The following is a 17,341-nucleotide window of genomic DNA, read 5'->3' on the forward strand; positions in this document are numbered from 1 at the left end:
TTACATAGTCTGGAAAGTTATAAATATAGAAAACAAATTATTTTGGGAGAAATCCAGCCACTCACACAATTTTTCTTATTTATAACTTTTCTGATTGTGTAATTACACACTTGTGTGCACATGTAATTGGACCTAATGAAGGGATCACTTACTCACCACCTAGTAGGTAAGTATAATCCAATTAAGAAAGTCTACGCTGATTAATTAGAAGACTAATATTACAATGCCCCATCAATTTTATAAGCCACCCCAATTGATAAAACAAGATCTTCTTGTCAACATGGATAAGATCTACCCTTTCTCTCCTCGTGAGGCGTTTCTATCGATTGGTATTTGTTACGCATAGATAAATTTATAATTTTTCTAATTGAAAATGGGAGATAGAGAAATACAAGGGGAGATTTATTTACGCAAATTACAGGGGTGCTATGTAATTTTACCAAAATTTAACCAAAAAAAATAGTGACAACTTTTACTCACCGTCACTCTCTTCGCTTCGAAGGAGAGAGACGCCTCAGCTCGGTCTTCGGGTCTATACTGTCCGCGTAACTGGTATGATTTCCATATGATATCTTCGATTCTGTTCAATGTTTGACGTAATCTTTTGTATTCGGATGGCTTTCATGTTTTATCCATATATTTTTATGTCAAGAATGATATACACATATATAAACTATGTTCGTTCTGGTTAAAGTATATTGTTCTTGATCGTTCTTTATCTCCACCCATTTGTTTAATTTGACATGATAAATTGATAATCACTTCATTAACCCTTGATTTGATATAAATTTGTGTTGGGTTTTGATCAGTTGACCAATTACCTTTTACACAAAGAAATGATGGGTCTAGGGTCTTTGGGTAATGGAGGATCGACATCATCGTCTTCCAATTTATCGGCTTTAGCACCGCCTTTTACTGTTGATAGATCTAATCCCAAACCCATGTCTAACCCACTCGTGAATTTCACCGAACCACCTTATGCTGTGCCATTCAATTCTTCATCACAGTATTGGTCAAATTCATACTCTTCAGCTTCTAGACCTGATTTCTTTTCGAATGTAAATCCAGAAGTCGATTCGATACGGACCACTTGTGTTGCTTCAGTGACTAGTTTTGGGTTTTCAGGATCTCAATCTATCAACTCACCAAGTGCCAATTGGTCTCCTTTAAACCCTAGTGCTAAAGATGCAATTGATGTTTCATATCTTCGATATTCAGGCGACATACCGACTAGTCTTGTTGAATCTAAACCATTTTATCCCCCATATGTCTCACCCGTGGTTGACCATGATACTCCTTTGTTGGCCCTTAATGAACCTAGTTTTGATTTGTTGCCTATGTCCCATGTTGTCCCCTCGGATGTACCCTCTCAAGTTGATTATACACGAAGCTTGTCTGGTCTGGAGTATACACCACACTGGGGTGGCATTTGGAATGGATTGGCTAATGAGGAGCATGGTAAAAGGGTAGAGCTTGAAAGGAATTTCTGCTCGGAGGAGATGAACATTGCTGGTTCATATGTTTACAGTAATTATATGGAGCAAGGTATTTCCACTTTGTGATTCATTGTGATTATAGGTTTTTTATATTTTCCTTATTATTTTTGTATATTAGCTCATGTTTTTCCTGGTTTAATAATGATTCGACATAAATGTTTCATTCCATTGTTGGTAATACCCTTTTTCCCATTGAAAAAGTATATTTCATAATGTGCATCGTTGCCACATTTTCTTGTTACATTATAGTGAACAGTGATCTCATTTGTTGGCTTATCTTTTTGATATAATGTCAGATAGTCTGAAATTTTTTGTGTTATATTTTGTTTCTGATTAGTAATAGTTTCTTCTCTATCAAGTTGTTATCTTGGTCTTGGGCACTGGGATAATGATCTAAATTCGAAGTGCAAAGTATTTTCATAACATCTTACTCCCCCTTCTTTACTCTCCTTCTGCAGTCGTATATAATTCTGAATATAGTAAGCTGTTGAACACCACAATTGCTAATCAGTACACTCAATTTACATTGCTACTATACTGCGGTCATTCATTATAGGCATTCATTCCTTTTGTTTGGCTTTTATCACAAGTTCTAATATTATTTGCTTAGGCAGGCCATCAGCATTAGAAGGTCTAGGAGAAGGTCAGATACAAATTAGGATTGATATTGTTTAAAAGACCTGAGAATGGATGACTTAAAGGAGTTTTTTGCTAGGGTTGCAAATAAATTGAGCTGTGTGAACAACTTAGGCTAGACTGGTTAGGAAGCTTATTGAAGCTCGTCTACCAATTAGATGAACCATGGTTGAAATTCTATTGCTTAATGAAATAAGCTTGAACAAGTTTGGCTCGGTTAGTCTTGTGAACAATTGATATAGGTGTTGTCCATGTTGTTACCCAAGTATTGACTCTAGAGGGGTGGGGGGTTGGGGTTGAATAGAGTTTATGGCAAACAATGGCTAATTTTTCGGATTAATAGATTTAACCAAGACTTTGCAATATCAATTTAAATTGTGCAATAAGCAATATGTGAAGGTAATCAAAGTGCACAATTTAAATGAGATGAGGGGAGAGAGATTTAAACACAATTGACATGCCGATTTAGCGAGGTTCAAAACTCCTACTACTCGGCTCAAGATCCCTTTTCAGACTTCTCAAATCCATTATGGCTTCTCCTTTCAGGTGGAGATCAAGGGCCTGTTTGGGGACGCTTCCTGAGATGAAAAGTCCTTTCATTATAACGGGCTTCCAAGAATCACTTTGTTGAAAGGAATTCGGAAATAAAAAAGGCGTTTGGCTGCCTTACTTTTAAAAAGTCTTTTTATTCCCAAAAGTCATTTTACTCACATATTAATGTGTTTGGTTATAAAGTCCTTCGGCTATTAAATAACTACAAATTTACATAAATACCTTATAATATTTACCTATATTATTAGGTTTGACATAATACTGAATCATATTAACAACGGTTTTTTATATCCATAAAAATATTTGTAACACTTTAATGAACAATTAGGTAGAAAACTTCTACCACTAAAAATGTTAATTATTATTTTGATAATAAATTCCAAATGAAATATAATGTAAACATGCCCAAGATTTTAAATACTAATTTCAAATAAACAATAATTGTCCAAAATAAATAAATAAAAACTTTAAAAACAATCCAAAGACATAAACAGACTAAGGCACGATTTATCTAGTTGACTGCCATATTGAATTAGCAATCCCATCACGTGTAATGATCATTTCTTGTTGTTGGTCCTCCGTTGCACTAGATTTCGATGGAGTGGCACGCGTGTACATATCATCATTGTCACTTACATAACCTTCATCATCATATTGTCGAAATTGGGAATCAGCTATTGCTTTTTGTCGGATCTAATTGTGTAGTGCCATTGATGCAATTACAATCAATCTTTGTGTTGGGAATGGAAAAGAAGCCATACATTTTAAAATTTCCCATCGAGCCTTCCAAATTCCAAGACAACATCCAATTACATTTCTAAGTGATGAATGAGCATAATTAAATAGTTCTTTAATTCCTCTTAGTTGAAACTATTATCCATGGGCTGTTAGTATATTATGTGCCCATTAGATTGTTGCAATGGCAACACATTTGTATATGTGCATGCACAAAGTACACATGCATGCCAGCATGCATACACACGCGATATAGCAAACAACTATCCAAATAATGTTAATGCATTAGTGTAGCAAAGCTTCTAGAGAAAATTCCTTTTGACCAACTAAAGGAAGTCCCATGCCTATGATAATAAATACTCCGTTAGATGGAAGAAAGAGAACAAGAAAAACAGAGAAATAAACATAAGTTTAGAGAGGGAAAGATGGAAAAGGGAGGCCGAGAAGGGGCTAGGGAATTCCTCATCAATATTTTTTCAACTATACTATTGAAATCCATTACCGTGTTTCTCTGATATCCTCCTATATAAGTATTTAAGAATATGGAGAAACCTATCCAACAATAGAGCCTCATACTCAACTAACTTGTTATTCATAAGTTTTTTACACTACCAAGTTTGACAAATCAATTAAATTGCACTAAATTTATATACACAGGGACACATACCACCAAATTATTCAACTTCGAAACCAGAAACAAACAAAGAGTGCAATATAATTCAACTCTAAATAAATCAATATATATACATTGATAAAAATCAAATGATGATAAGTAGCAAGAAAGAGGATTAATATGTTATAATACACATTCATAACATTAAATTGATTGAAAAAATCATGCATTAAATATAGGAGAAAAATAAAATTATTTAAAAGGAAAATAAAAGATTCAAAGTATATCAATTCAGTAAAACAAATGAATTGTGCTATGGTGCACAAAAAATCAAGTCTAACCTGAGTCCAAGTTTTGCAAGTTATGAACAGTGTAAAGAATTTGCAGAAATTGAAAATTTTGAAAGAGATAGGAAAGGTTGAAACAGAGAAGCATCTATATGTAGAGCTGTGGTATTAAGAGAACAAGAAACTTGTTGAATAGGAATGTCAGTCCTAAAATTTCCATAAGAATTCTGAAACTTTCCAAAGGAATTTTTAAATTACAATTCAAGAAAAAAAAAAAAACTTAAACTACAAAATATACCATCTTTATTAGTCCGGAGAAATTTTAGAGAGATAGAGATGAACTTACAGATCTAGGGCAGTGGCAAATTGGGGAAGGAGAAACACTCAGTTTCATTTTTTCTACACTCTTAATCACCGTGAAATTTAGCTTACATTCCATATTAATATATGAAATAAGAGGATAGTAAGAATTCTTTGTGTACTTCTCCCCCAATTTCATAAATAAATATGATCCATCTTAAAATTCTAAACTCTTAATTTTCTCCTGTAGAAATCCAACTACTGGAGGGCTGAGTAACTATTTGTTAGCGGAACTCCGGCGAGAAAGAATAGCAGGACGGCGAGAAAGATACTTACTCATCCCACTAGTAGGGTCCCCCAATTTTAAACTTGCTATTCTTTCTCATCTAGGACATCGTCATTACTATTTCCAGATCGCAGAGACGGAGTGGAGAAGAAAGGTTAATTTGGAAATATATTATAATTTGTAGGGTTAAAATTGTCATCACAATATTTATCATTTAACTGCCTCATTGGCTTCCCGAGAATGGGGTTTCAGAAGCCTATTTTTGTGGCTTTCCTTGAACGGGCTTTCAAAAGTGAGCGTTTTAAAGGAGCCCGTTCAAAAATATTTTCCAAACACTCACTTTTTTAGTGGAATCACTTCCTGAGGTTAGAAGCCCATTTTGGAGCTCCAGAAAGCCACGCCAAACAGGGCCCAAAGCTTTACAACAAGCAAACTTGCTTCTCATTCCTTCTTATTACATTATAGGATACGGGGACATGAATTAAAAGTGTCCAAAAATCAGATACGGGTATATATATATATATGTGTGTGTGTGTATGTATATATTGTAGGCATGGCATAATTAATTGATATGAAAGAATTTTAGCGTCACTGTTTAGATAAGTAACCTTTAGTGAAAATAATAAATAAGCCTAAGACCAGTAGAAAGTTAAAACCATATTTTTTGTACAGTTGTAACCATTATAAGTATTTTAAAAAGTAGTAATAAATTTTTTTGGGTTACACAGCCTGCGAGGTTACAGCTGTTACCCTTGTATTGTTGTGTGGCCATAAATATTAGTATGCCCATTGTTTCGCCCTTTTATACCCTTCTGTGGGTTATAGCCATCAGTTTGTAACCCACGCATATGATGCATCTGGTAAGGTTACACGTGTTTGGTCATCAGTAAGGAAAAAAAAGTAAAGTTATAATATGTGCGTGAATAATACGCTCCAGCAGGTCCTTTTTTTATGCGTGAGAAGGAAGCATCTTCTTCCTTTCAAAGCCTTAAGTCTAGACACCAACACCATTTTTGATTCAGAGCTTCTTAACACCCTGCGTTATCAACAGTCGTGTCCAATAGACAACATGAAAGGTCCAACCCATATCCCGTGTTCGTGTTGTGTCGTGTCGACCCGGATACCCTCGTCGGCGACGGCGAGTCAACTCTTAGACTTCCTTTGGGTCACACCAATCCCTTAGGTCAAACCAACCCACCTTACAAATGATTTATAGGAAGATTGAAGCATAATAATCTCTCTCAAAGATAGATAGCTCAAATTTATGCTCATGAGACTAGAGTATTGATGATTTCAAGTTGAAGCTCAAGTCTATTGAATGCGATGAGTGAGAGTGAAGAGTGTATTAAATGCTCAAATGATAGCTCTTAAATGCTCATAAATGTTTCTCACAAGTTTCATACATAAATGCTCAGCCATATATATAGAGGTTAAAGGCTGAAAAGAGCTGTTAGGAGTGGTTGAGAGTGCATATAATACAATTATAGCCGTCAGAATTCAATCTGGCATGAACCAGTCGGCTGGTTTAGAGTGTCAATCGGTTGGAACTCAAACCTATCAGTCGGCTCACGGCTGAATAAGATACACTCCTTAATTTCATTTAGCTATGGACAAATCAGCAGCCTGGTAGAGTTCAACCAGTCGGTAGACTCTTAAAAACAGGCTTTTGAAGGAGTCTTTAAGTCCTTGGAGGTGGTTTAGGTCTTTGTATGTGTCACAGTGATGTTTAAGACCTTTTTCTAGGTTGTTTAAGGATCAAGATGTGAAATATGAGTGCATATGCATGATCCCATAAAAGTGAGCTTAAAAAAGAGATTCAAAAATACTTTTACATTGAATTCTAAATATTCACCAACCTATCTACCCCATTCTTCAAGCTTGGCATTTATTTTGGAGCTTTGAGGCTTCTTCCTTATTGAGTTGCATTCTTGACGTTTGAGTTGAATTCTTGATCTTTGAGGTCCAAGTCAATTTTGAATGCTTCTAGCTATGAGTTTTTTCAATTTCAAGTCATTTCCACGTCCATTACTTGATCATTGATGCCTTCATCTATGTTACTTGGACTTGCTGTCACCGGCGAGGGTGTTTGCGTCGACCTGACACAACACGACATGGAATATGGGTCGAATCTTTCATGTTGTCTACTGGACACGGCTGTTGACGACACAAGGTGTTAAGAAGCTGTGAATCGGAAATGGTGGTTGGAGTCTGGACTTGGGGCTTTGAAAGGAAGAAGACATTTCCTTCTCACGTGTATTGTGCATGGAATAAAGGACCTGGAGAGTGTTATTCACGCGCATATTATAACTTTACTTCTTTTTTTTTTCCTTACTGATCGATCAAACAGACGTGTAACCTTATCAGATATATCATATGTGTGGGTAACAAAGCGACAGCTGTAACCCACAAAAGGGCATAAATGGGCATACTAATGTTTATGGCCACACATCAAAATATGGATTACAACCTAGGAAGCACAGACACACCTAAAAAGGCAAAAAATCTGTGTCGAACACTGACACATACTGGGCACGCCAAAATATGTGTTTGAATTTTTTTTTTTTTTTTTTTTTTTTTTTTTTTAAAATATTCGGACACGCCATAGACACATGTATCCCATTATTGGGGATTTTTTTTTAAAAGTGCATTCTTGGGGAGTTTTAAGAAAGTTGTGTTGAAGTGTAGGTACGAAGAATTGTTTATTAACTTCCCATAATATGGTATCATTACATAATTACTTAAAATGTTGTTTTTTATTTTTTTGAAAGTTTGCAATTACTCACACATCCTACCTCTACCGAGGTTCGAACCCCCTACCTCCCCTTTGGGGGGGGAAGAAGTGATACCGCTGGACTAATTGGTCCTTTGGTTAAAATTTTGTTTTTTATAAAACAATTTTATATTAAAATAATCATATATTTAGGCTTATGTTTTAGTTCAAAGATTCAAACTCTTGCACAATCAACTTTGGCTCTCTCTTGTTCTCCCACCGACCAAGCTTTGCTACTGTTGGATGGTCCTCTCTCTCTCCTCCTCTTCTTATTTTCTTTCTCACAAACCCTTGATACTTCTTTTTTTTCCTTTCACAACAATATTTTATGTTGTGAACATGAATTTCTTCTCTTTTATGGATTCTTACCTTTGTTTTTAACTAACCCCTAATTCTTTTTCTAACAATACCCTAATCCTCTTTGTTTCTTTCTTTTTCCCAGCAAAACACAAATTTTTTTTTCATCAGTAGGTTGATAAAAGATAATATTACTCTTAATTTCTTGAACTATAACATGATATATATATATATATATATATATATATAATATTTATTATTCGCCGTGTCCATGTCGTATCTGTGTCCCGTATCCGTTTCCTTGCTTATTAGGTTACAACTATAACCTCGCAGGATGTGCTCTGTTACATGGACTCTTCAAAAGTAGTAAAGTACCCGTGTCGGACACATATCCTTCGGACATGGGTATGGGATATGTGTCCGATACTTTTGGTTGGACATGTACTTAAAAAGCGCATCCAATCATTCAATTACATTATATTATTACTTTAAAATGAGTTAAATGTTTATATTGAACATTCTATTAGATAAAAACATTACTTTACTCTAGAAAATAAAATAAAATAATTAATAAAATGAATATTTAGTCGTGTCCGTGTGTCCTTCTATTTGGAGATTTGACACGTCCGATGTATGGATACATACCTGTGTCCGACACCTGTATCCGAGTCCATGTAACATAGAGGATGTGTAATCCACAAAATTTTTTTATTACATTTTTAAATACTAATAATGGTTACAGCTGTGCAATAAATATGAATTTAACTTTCTACTGTCTTTAGGCTTATTTAATACTTTCACTAAAGGTTACTTATTTAAATAGTGCCATTAAAATTCTTTCATATTAATTAATTATGCCATGCCTACAATATATATATATATATATGTCGTGTCGAGTACCCGATTTTTGAACACTTTTAATTCGTGTCACTGTGTCCTATAATTTAATAGGTAGATGGATTCGACCTCTAGACACATAACCGTGTCCAACACCCGTACCCGAGTCCGAGTAACATAGGCCTTCATGTGCATTGGAATGCTTGGAATGTGACTTTGATTACCATTGCTTTATTGAGGGCTATATTGAATATGTGATCATATCTAGTACAACACTCAATGTAGACATTAGTGCCTAAACACCATTAACAGTTTGTAATCATCAAAATTACTAGAATGCCCTTCGGTCAAAACCTTTAGGTCAACCCATGTATATACAAAGTCCTTTATGAAACTTATAAATTACTAATGTTAGAAATAACCGTTGAATTGTCATATAAAGCCAATGAGCTATGAGAGAAAAAAAAATCAACAAGATTCTTTAATATAATCATAATTTTTTTGTGTTGTTGTGGCCCAAATTTGGATCCGGGTTGCATTCGACATGATGATTAAGCTTTGTGTGGGCCCAAGCCCACTAAAGTTGGAAAATTTTTGATCCGTTTTTTGCTTGCGGGTCGTGGACCTTATTTAGTACTCTCTTGTAGCCCAATATATAAGGGCGTTTTGGAGTGGGATTATTGAGAGACATTGAAAATCACACTTAAGAGAGAGCGAGAGAGTTAGAGTTTGGAGGCTGAAACTTTTAATCTCCCGTTTTCTGCATAGTGAAAACCTTCACCAGATCTTCACCGTGGATGTAGACAACTTGTGTCTAGCCACGCTAAATCTTTGTGTTCTTTGTGTGGTGTGTTTAATTCGTGATTTGTTCTTGGTTCGCTGCGTTTGGTCTAACATTTTTAATATTTTTGCATTAGCTATTATTCCTTATTAGAAGTGCAGCTTTTAAAAAAATGACCAAAAAGAAAGAAAAAGAGAGAGAAAGTTAGAGAAAGAGAAAGAAAAAGAAATAGTTATATTAAAAGTACCAGACTGGAACATTCAATCCTGTTTTAATGTTTTTGAATACATAAGGTTCATGAGCAAATCTCTTTGCAAAGTAAATCAAGTCTGAACACCCAACTTAAGCTCGAGATGGAGATTGGGCTTAGCATGAACTCATCAACATTTAAGCTGACATTGAACAGTCCAGAACTTGGCATAGCTCTACTCATTTTCAGTTGAACTTGTGTCCCTGTATACAATGAATTGGCATATCAGGGTTTCACAGCTGATCATACATAGATTGTCGAGATTGTGCCAAATTTTTCATGAGAACTTCTCATAAAACTTGGAAAGTTATAAAAAAAATTTATGTAACCTGTAGTAAAGCCATTAGTATGCCTGACTTTTTCACACTTTGAGAAAATGGAAAAGTGTTGTAGAACTATTGCAGTAATTTATAATGATGAGCTCATAGACGAATTCATGACCCCTTGATGAACTCTGAAGCAAAAAAGTCGTCTTAGTTGGCAATGTGTTTGTTGAGTTTGTGGACTAGCTCGTGCAATCAACAAAAAGTTCCTTTAGTAAGCTAGTTTTGTAAGCTCAGAAAGCCTTGTTCATTTTTGTTTTCCTTCTTCCAATCATGCTCTTTATAATCACCACGAAGGCATTCTGGCAAGCAGATGAACCATCTAATGTCACACTCATATAAAAGTTTTTTTTTTTTTTCTTTGTGTTCAATTCTTTGCAACAAAGTCTTGTCCCACTAATTGACGTTGGATGGGAAAACCCTCTTCTGCCATTCTACTTTAGCTTTGCTTCTCTGCAGGGTTATTCTCCCATGCTAGAAGAATAACAAGGAACAATATGCATTTGTCTATCTCAAATGGTATAACTTGAAAATTGTATCCTAGAAGATGGATAAACATCCTTAAAAACCAGGAAATTGTTTTCCCAAGTTGTATTCCAGATTCTTTCCTGCTCTCAAGTATTTACCACTGTAGTTGCAACAGCTAACACCTTAAAGCAAACTTATCAAATTGGAAACAGAACTCCGTTGTCAGTTAATTATGTATAGGGACCTAACTTGGTGTAGGAAAATCTGACTGATAGTTAAGTGTGGATTTTCCCAGTAAACCAGGCACACTTTATCTAGGACTTCTTCTCGCCCTCAAACCTCCTCTTTATGTTCAGTCATTAGACATTCTTCCTTTGTATCATGACTGACAAGTTTCCTGGTCTTCTCTTGGTCTCTGTGTTGCCTTCAACTCAAACTGCCACACATTCTCCCTGGTTTTATTTATCCATCAATCTTTATATGTATCCTTATGTGTAGCCTCAGTTTAGCTTTTTGATTGTGGAAGTACAAGAAAATATAATATGAAGAATATTTGTTTTTGATGGCTAACCGAGTCAAAGAATTCTAAGCATTATAGTTACCTAGGTCTGGACCTTATTTTAAGCATTTCTGCAACCATATTTTAAAATTTATACTTTCTTTGCTATTCATGATATCATGCAGGAGCTCATATAGCTGAGAGCTTGAGCAAATGTGAAGATGATTCTGCCATTTTACACAGCAAATATGTTGATATTCTGGAAAGAGAAAACCATAGTGTACCTCTAAGCACTGAACAATTGGATGATAAATCATTTTTAGCACAAAATCCCATGTTCAATGCTGCAGGATCCTCAAGAACATCAATCTTGGGTGCTACTTCAGTATTTCCAGAATCTCATCCGCAAGTACCATCCCTCGAGTCAGCCTCAAAATCCTGGAACTTTCAAAAGCCACACGTTCCTTCACATGAGAAATGCTTCCAACTGCTTGATTCTTGCATGAATGATTGCATATTAGTGACAAAATCTTCTCCTGCACTGGTCATTAGACCACCTGCCACTGGCACCATTTCAGTACCAAGTAGGATTCTATCTGATAATGTGAATTTTATTGGCAATATTGCTGCAGTCAACACTGAGGAGTTTGATGATCATAATACATCAAAGAGAAAAGAGGCTCATCTGTCACTGAGTTCTGAAGGGAAAGAAAGATGCTTGGATACAAGCCAAGTCAGCTTCTATCTGGGAGGAAATGACTCCTTTTTTGCTGCATCCTCAACCAAAAAAGAAGAGCTACCAAACAGGTTGGTTGGCAAGGATGTTTTGGACCATACGTTCAAACCTAGATCTGAATTTCAAGTTCCTGATATAAATGCCCCAGATGGCTTTGTTTTGGCAGTTGATAGTGCTAAAAATGTTGGTTCAGTTGAGAATTCTTCTGAGAGTTTAGATCATCATAATCCTGCTGTCGATTCACCCTGCTGGAAAGGAGCTCCATCTTCTTATTTTTCTCCATTTGAGGAGTCTAAAGCAGTAACTCCACAGCATGTTATGAGGACATTAGAAACATCCAGTAATTTGAATCTTCAAGGGACTCAGGTTCTATCTCCCTATGCTGATGATTGTGTAAAAGTCTCGTCTCAGAAACTATGTGAGAGTAGTGCTCTCCATGAGATTGGGTGCAAGAAAAATCATTCATCACTTTTGGCGAACAGATCTTCAAATTTTTATTCTGCTGCTCAAGAACACAGGTCCGATGATGCTGTGAAAGTGGGACTGGATTGTCCAAAACTAAGCAGTAGCTGTAGAGTTCAATTTTCAAATGACATTGACAAACCCAGAAAGGAATATGACCTACTTAATTACTCAAGTTGTGATTCTGACTTTAATCCTTCTCAAACCAAGCAACAGGAACTTGAAGAGCGTGTCAAAGTATGGGCTGGTGTGGCGGACACTCGGATGAATACCAATAATGCTTTGGAATATGGTTGTGTGCCACTCCATGCTACTATGGATAATGTCTCATGTTTGCCTTCTGGGGAAGATGCTAGTAGGCTGGCAAAACTGCATGAGGGAGAATCAGCTCCAAAAATGAATGTTCAGATGCTAGTTAAAGCAATGCATAACCTTTCAGAATTACTTCTCTGTCATTGCTCAAATGATACATCTGCACTGAATGAACAAGATCACGAAGCCCTCAAGCATGCAATCAACAATCTTGATGCATGTTTATCAAAGAAGAATAGACGAATGACTCCCACACGAGAATCATTCTCTCCCCAGCAAAGCATTTCTCAAAAACTTGGAGTGTTACCTGATCTTCACAAGGCATGTCTCTTTCTTTTCCATTCGTTTTGGATGTTTTATGAACTCAGCCATCTCTTCATATTCCCATTCTATAGTCGTGATTTCAATTTTGACGGAAATCATTGAAGCTTTATTAAACTCCATTAATGGCTATTGATGTGCTTGTTTTATCAACCATTTATTTATGATAATGAGCCCCCCAGCCACAAAAAATTACCCATCCTTCCCTCTTTTCTATTTTCAATGAATTAATATGTTGATAATTTTAGCATTCAATGAAGCAATGATTTTTTCGGGATAGATCTCCATCAGTGCACAATGTCACGTAGATGTGTGCTCATGCATAAGAACGCTTAATGCACTTATATGATAGAAACAAGGATTAATTGCAGAAATACCCCTGTAGTATAGATGTTACTCGAGATACCTCTTATGCAGCGGCTAAGATCCTACCGAGTTGCTGCTTGATATGCCACGTGTCTAGAATAGTGAATTCTTCGCTACACCCCTTTAGTATAGATGCTGTGTGTATAATACCCATGTCTCTCACCCTCACGCCCTCTCTCTCTTCTATGAGAAACTAAAAAAAAATTATAACAAACAATGATCTCTCTCTCTCTCTCTCCCCCCCTCACATTCTAAATGGCATTATTTCACAAAAATCAATCAAACAATGTACGTTTGTGTGTGTGTGTATATATATATATATATAAATGGATTCGAGGTTAGCAAACATTTTCAGTACTCTCTTCAATGGTTATCTGGTGCCGTCCTATCTCCAATGAGTTTAGTTCTGGTTAGCCAGAAATTGCCAAAATTGGGCAAGACATGACTAAAACACTGATCGGACTTCATCAAACGATCCGACATCACTGAAATCACCCATTTGTCGATGATGAGGATGAACTCGCCGTCGGTGTCAGCGAATTGAGAGGTCATTGAAGCGGTTGGAGGTTTGGGAGACTAGGCTTTGAGATTGTTGCCGAGTGGAAGTGGCGACGGGGGTTACAAAGGTGGGTCCAGCAAGGGTAGAGGAGGGGTTTGATGGCAGTGAGGATGGTGGTGGCGGGTGGAGATCGAGGGCAGCGATGGCGCCAAGAATGACGACAACCAATGCAACAAACAGCTTTGTGTGAAGCAGAGACACCATCTGATATTCCATCAAGCACCAACAAAAAAGTTGCCGGCAGTGTTGCTGGTGGCGTTGTGTTTTGGGATTTAAGGAGGATGATAAAATACGCTGTGGGTTTGGTGAACTTCTTGCAGGCAAAAGCAATGGCCTTTCTTTGGTGGTGGTGGTGGAGTGGTTCTTGGCTTCTTGCTAATCTTCTTTCATCTTCCTTCAGGATTTTCTTGTACAAGGATGTTATATGGCTTTTTAGAGAGAGATACTGTGTGCTTATTTTTTATTTTTTTTTATATTTCATAACAAGGGCTTTTCAGTCATTTACTAGCTCTGTTAACGGCTGATGATCGGAATGGACCTATTTGAACCAAATGATTAGGAGGGGTATTTTTAAACCAGCAAGGATGTTATATGCACTATGCCTATGCTACAGGGGTGTTTTCTGCAATTAATCCATAGAAACATTAAGTGTGAACTGACAGAAATAAGGCATTGCTTCATTAAAATGCACTTATACGATGGAAACAAATAAGTGCAAAGTGATGGAAATAAGTCACTGCTTCATTAAATGCTAAAAATACCAACAGATAGATTGAAAGCAATATATATATATATATATAAGTCATATATGATTCTAACCTTTGATTTGGCATATATTTCTTAATACTAATTAAGTGACAGGTGTTTGTTCTTCTATAAATCCTGCATTGATGTGTTGTTTGGTTTACATGTTCTAACTTGAATCAGTTGATCATTAATTGATTTACAAATGTATGGATGCAATAGACTACAGAAGATTCAGGTTTGAGATACTTCAATAATAATGTATTCTCCAGGGAGCCAGTGCAAGCAAGCCTAAGGTGACGGGAGAAGCAGCTGCTAATTCTCATGGTCAGATTAAATTTCAGCGTATGCACAAGGAGAAGAGGAATCATAACGCTGCTGGTAAGAAAGTTAACAGATTTCCAGATTTTCTCTCTTTAAGGGATGACGCAGACATTGTGAGAGATGATAGCATGGTACAGGTGTGTTCTTCTTTTCTGATCTTCTATGCCAAAAAAATAATTGATGCTGAATCAGAGATCTTCTTTGTGGAAGGATATGATAATTTTTTTATTTTTTTATTTTTTTATAAATTTCTTTAAAAAAAACCCGGTTCTTTGATCGTTAATCTTGGCATGCAGGCTATAAAGAAGGTTTTGAATGAGAATTTTTGTGGTGAGGAAGAAATGCAAACACAGACACTCTTGTATAAGAATCTGTGGCTTGAGGCAGAAGCTGCATTATGTGCCATCAATTATAGAGCTCGCTTTGATCGTACGAAGATTGAGATGGAGAAATGCAATTCGCTCAAAGCAAAAGGTTAAAATCAATACCTCCAAAAATGCTGCTTCTGTGACATTAATGTTATGTTTCTTATTTATTGAACCATAAAATCAATAATAATAATTTTCTATGCTTCAGGTGTATTAGAAGATACCGGGCCCATAGAGAAATCTTCTCATCCAAACATAGCTGACAAGCTTACAACTGAGGCTAGAGATTGCCAGATCCCGGATATCTCCTTCCTAGAATCCCCTAATTCAAGCACAACCAGCCATGTTGATGATGTTGAGACTTCCGTGATGGCCACATTTCAAATCCTAAAAGGCCACAGTGAGAGCTCAAGTTCTGGGATTATGGAAGAAAAACAACTGCCCAAGGAGGTTGATGCTGGATGTACAGACGATGTTGAGGCTTCCGTGATGGCCAGATTTCAAATCCTAAAATGCCGTGGTGAGAACTCAAGTTCTGGGATTATGGAAGAAAAACAACTGCCCATGGAGGTTGATGCTGGATTTACGGACGATGTTGAGGGTTCCGCAATGGCCAGATTTCAAATCCTAAAATGCCGTGGTGAGAACTCAAGTTCTGGGATTATGGAAGAAGAACAACTGCCCAAGGAGGTTGATACTGGATTTACGGTTAACATAACTCGCTGGCCATTTATTGGAGTCGAATCAGAGGGTGGACGTTCTGACGTTGGTTTGGGACCTCAATTGAAGCATCACACTGGCGATGTTAGTGAAACATTTGGCCCATTTGTAGGTAGTTCTGATCATGAAACCGTGAAAGCTGTCACAGATGATCTAGTGATCCAATCTTGTAGAAACAGCAAGCAGTGGAATCAGCTTCCTTCAGTGTGGAATGATACCGCGTCATCTGACTGGGAACATGTACTGAAGGACGAGTTTGCATGGAAGAACTGATCATGGACCTCAATTTGGAATCTGAATCCTCAGAGGTAAATAATCTCTTTTGGTTTGGTATATATATATATATATATATATATATTTTAGTAAGACTTCTAAGCAGTATGTGTGTATATTGGTGGTGATGGCCCTCCAAACTTGTAAAAAGCTACTGAACTTGATTTAAACTTTCAGAACCTAAATTATCCTTCATATGTTATCTGTTTCTGTTATTTATGATATGCTATTCTTGCCGGAAGCAGTTCGTGATTTGTAGGTGATTTCATGGCAGCAGGCCATCACATTATCTGTCAGTGGCTTGCGTTTCCGAATATGAGGCCTATTAATTCATACACGGCCTATTTATGATCTGGGCATCTTCCCTAAAGAAGCGAAACGAAACCAAAGTTCATGTTCGGTTCTGAATTAGAGAGTAAAAATACTGAATCGCGGGTAGAACATCTAGCCTTCCAAGCTAACGATGCTGGTTCGTTTTCCGGTACCCGCTCTATATCCTTTAGTATATATCTATGTCCGGAAGTACCGGAGGATGTTCTTTTGCTGGCTGATATTTTCACCATTATTCGATACACCCTCTGCTATTCGATACACCCTCTGCTTCTTACATTCAGTGAATCGTGGGAACAATGAAGAATATCCAGAAAAGCATTTCAGGAATCGGCAATTCTACTTGATGCACAGCTAGTACTAGTACACCTACGAATTCTTTTTATTTGATGCAATATCACATCTGTAATTTAATGATTTTTTAACCAAGCTAGATTATCTCAGTCGTACATTTCAAGAAATCACATCTCTCTCTCACAGTCTCAGAAAGCACGTCTGTCTCTCACCTTTGCCACTCCGGTAGTGACGATCTATCAAAAATCACATCTATCTCTCACATTCTCTTAAAATGCGACCAGAATCACCATCTATCCTAATAGAAACAGCCGAGTAATGATGAAATCACGTGAAACAACAGCTGATGATCCACAACAAAAGAAATCCAGTGACGAGCAAAACCACCGACCGTATATTCCA

The 17,341-nt window shown here is 36.6% G+C and overlaps 1 protein-coding gene across 4 annotated transcripts; it reads left to right on the forward strand.

Annotated features, from left to right (window-relative positions):
- Positions 1 to 294: 294 nt before the first annotated feature.
- On the forward strand, positions 295 to 17,095 carry LOC132271534 (uncharacterized). 4 transcript variants are annotated; one of them, XM_059772935.1, is made up of 7 exons: positions 295 to 552; positions 810 to 1,545; positions 11,316 to 12,965; positions 14,907 to 15,091; positions 15,251 to 15,428; positions 15,531 to 16,350; positions 16,561 to 17,095. In XM_059772935.1, exons 2-6 carry the CDS (start codon positions 837 to 839, stop codon positions 16,313 to 16,315), a joined length of 3,507 nt encoding a protein of 1,168 aa, XP_059628918.1. In that variant the 5' UTR covers positions 295 to 552; positions 810 to 836; the 3' UTR covers positions 16,316 to 16,350; positions 16,561 to 17,095. The 4 variants fall into 4 exon arrangements, with proteins under 4 accessions (XP_059628918.1, XP_059628919.1, XP_059628917.1 ...); XM_059772936.1 differs by having other exon boundaries at positions 16,593 to 17,095; XM_059772934.1 differs by lacking the exon at positions 16,561 to 17,095 and having other exon boundaries at positions 15,531 to 16,559.
- The last annotated feature ends 246 nt before the right edge of the window (positions 17,096 to 17,341 follow it).

The sequence above is a fragment of the Cornus florida genome, unplaced genomic scaffold, assembly GCF_030987335.1.
Source record: "Cornus florida cultivar Cherokee Brave unplaced genomic scaffold, ASM3098733v1 CherokeeBrave_3.0.0_Hap2_Chr08, whole genome shotgun sequence".
Taxonomy (NCBI): domain Eukaryota; kingdom Viridiplantae; phylum Streptophyta; class Magnoliopsida; order Cornales; family Cornaceae; genus Cornus; species Cornus florida.